At 59.6% G+C, this 1,281-nt stretch overlaps 1 protein-coding gene across 1 annotated transcript in view; it reads left to right on the forward strand.

Annotated features, from left to right (window-relative positions):
* Window positions 1-1,281, forward strand: part of MUC5B (mucin 5B, oligomeric mucus/gel-forming) — a 100,063-nt gene that overhangs the window by 74,692 nt on the left and 24,090 nt on the right. Inside the window, exons 33-34 of the mRNA XM_015588663.1 lie at window positions 143-398; window positions 822-913. Of these exons, the coding sequence (XP_015444149.1) occupies window positions 143-398; window positions 822-913 (348 nt within the window). The remainder of the gene's footprint in view (window positions 1-142; window positions 399-821; window positions 914-1,281) is intronic.

Consider the following 1,281-nt stretch of genomic DNA (forward strand, 5'->3'; position numbering starts at 1 on the left):
GCACTGTCAGCAAGAGCTTGGCGCTTCCTCCGGGGCGCGGTGCGGGGAGGGGCGCTGAGTCCGGAGTTAGATGCAGCTCAGATGCGGTAAGGGAGCCGGGCAGGCACCGCGCCACTGACCTGCGTGCCACCCCGTCCCTCAGCCAAGTACATGAGCAGCTGCCCCAAGTCCCAGGTGTACACCTACGTGGTGGACCGCTGCCAGCCCACCTGCCGCGGACTGAGCCAGGCCGATGTCACCTGTGCTGTCACCTTCGTGCCCGTGGATGGCTGCACCTGCCCCCATGGCACTTTCATGGATGACGCTGGCACCTGCGTGTCCGCGGAGGCCTGTCCCTGCTACTTCCGCGGCTCGGTGGTGGCCCCTGGGGAGGTGCTGCATGACAACGGCATGGTGTGGTAAGGGCCGGCTGGGTGAGCCCCTGGCTGTGTATGTCCCTCGCCCGGATGAGCAGGGGTCACCGCCCTCCTGTGCCTCCCTAGAGGATCCTGAAACACAAAGCGGCCTCCTGGGGGGAAGTCCCCCACCACCCCTCAGCCCCTCTGTAAAGAGGGACCCCTCCGTGGGCCCCCGAGGGGGTTCTGAGGGTCAGGCCCACAGTGGGTGCCACGGTGGGGGACGCTGCTCCTGGGGTCAGCCCCGCCCTCTGCGTGTGTCCTCGAGCGCTTTCGCGGGGTCGGGGGCCTTTGCTGTGAACCCCCAAGCAGGCACCGTCCTCACCTCGAGACCAGGCCTGGGGGCCCATGTGCCCGCCCAGCTGGGACCCAGGCGGGTCTGCGGGGCAGCGGGCAACTGCCAGACCAGCTGTCCATCTCTCGCAGCTCATGCGTGAGCGGGAAGCTGAACTGCTTGGGTGCCACCGAACAGACGAGCTCAGGTACTGCGGCCCATCCATCCACCCTGCCAGCCAGCCGCCCGTGGCCCCCACGCGGGGCGGGGGTGGGAAGGGCCTCTGCCGGCCGGAAGCCAGGAGGAAAGACCTTGCTTAAGTTATAACTGCTGATCATTAAGCATTAGCAAGAAGTATACCTAAGTATTTTATTTATTTATTTGTGTACATAAATATTTTTTAAAAGAATTTTCTATTTGATTCTTTTAAACTATAATGTTCATATGAAGTTTAAAATAAGTTCTAGTTTTGATAAGAGAAATCCTAATTTTCTCTGGTGAAACCCATCTATGATGCAAATTTATTTTTTGGACCACATGCTCATGCCAGAAGCCCTGACCAGCACTTGGTGGCAGCATACCCAAGTATAGGTTTTGTCCTAATCATTAGTA

The sequence above is a fragment of the Pteropus alecto genome, unplaced genomic scaffold, assembly GCF_000325575.1.
Source record: "Pteropus alecto unplaced genomic scaffold, ASM32557v1 scaffold43, whole genome shotgun sequence".
NCBI lineage: Eukaryota > Metazoa > Chordata > Mammalia > Chiroptera > Pteropodidae > Pteropus > Pteropus alecto.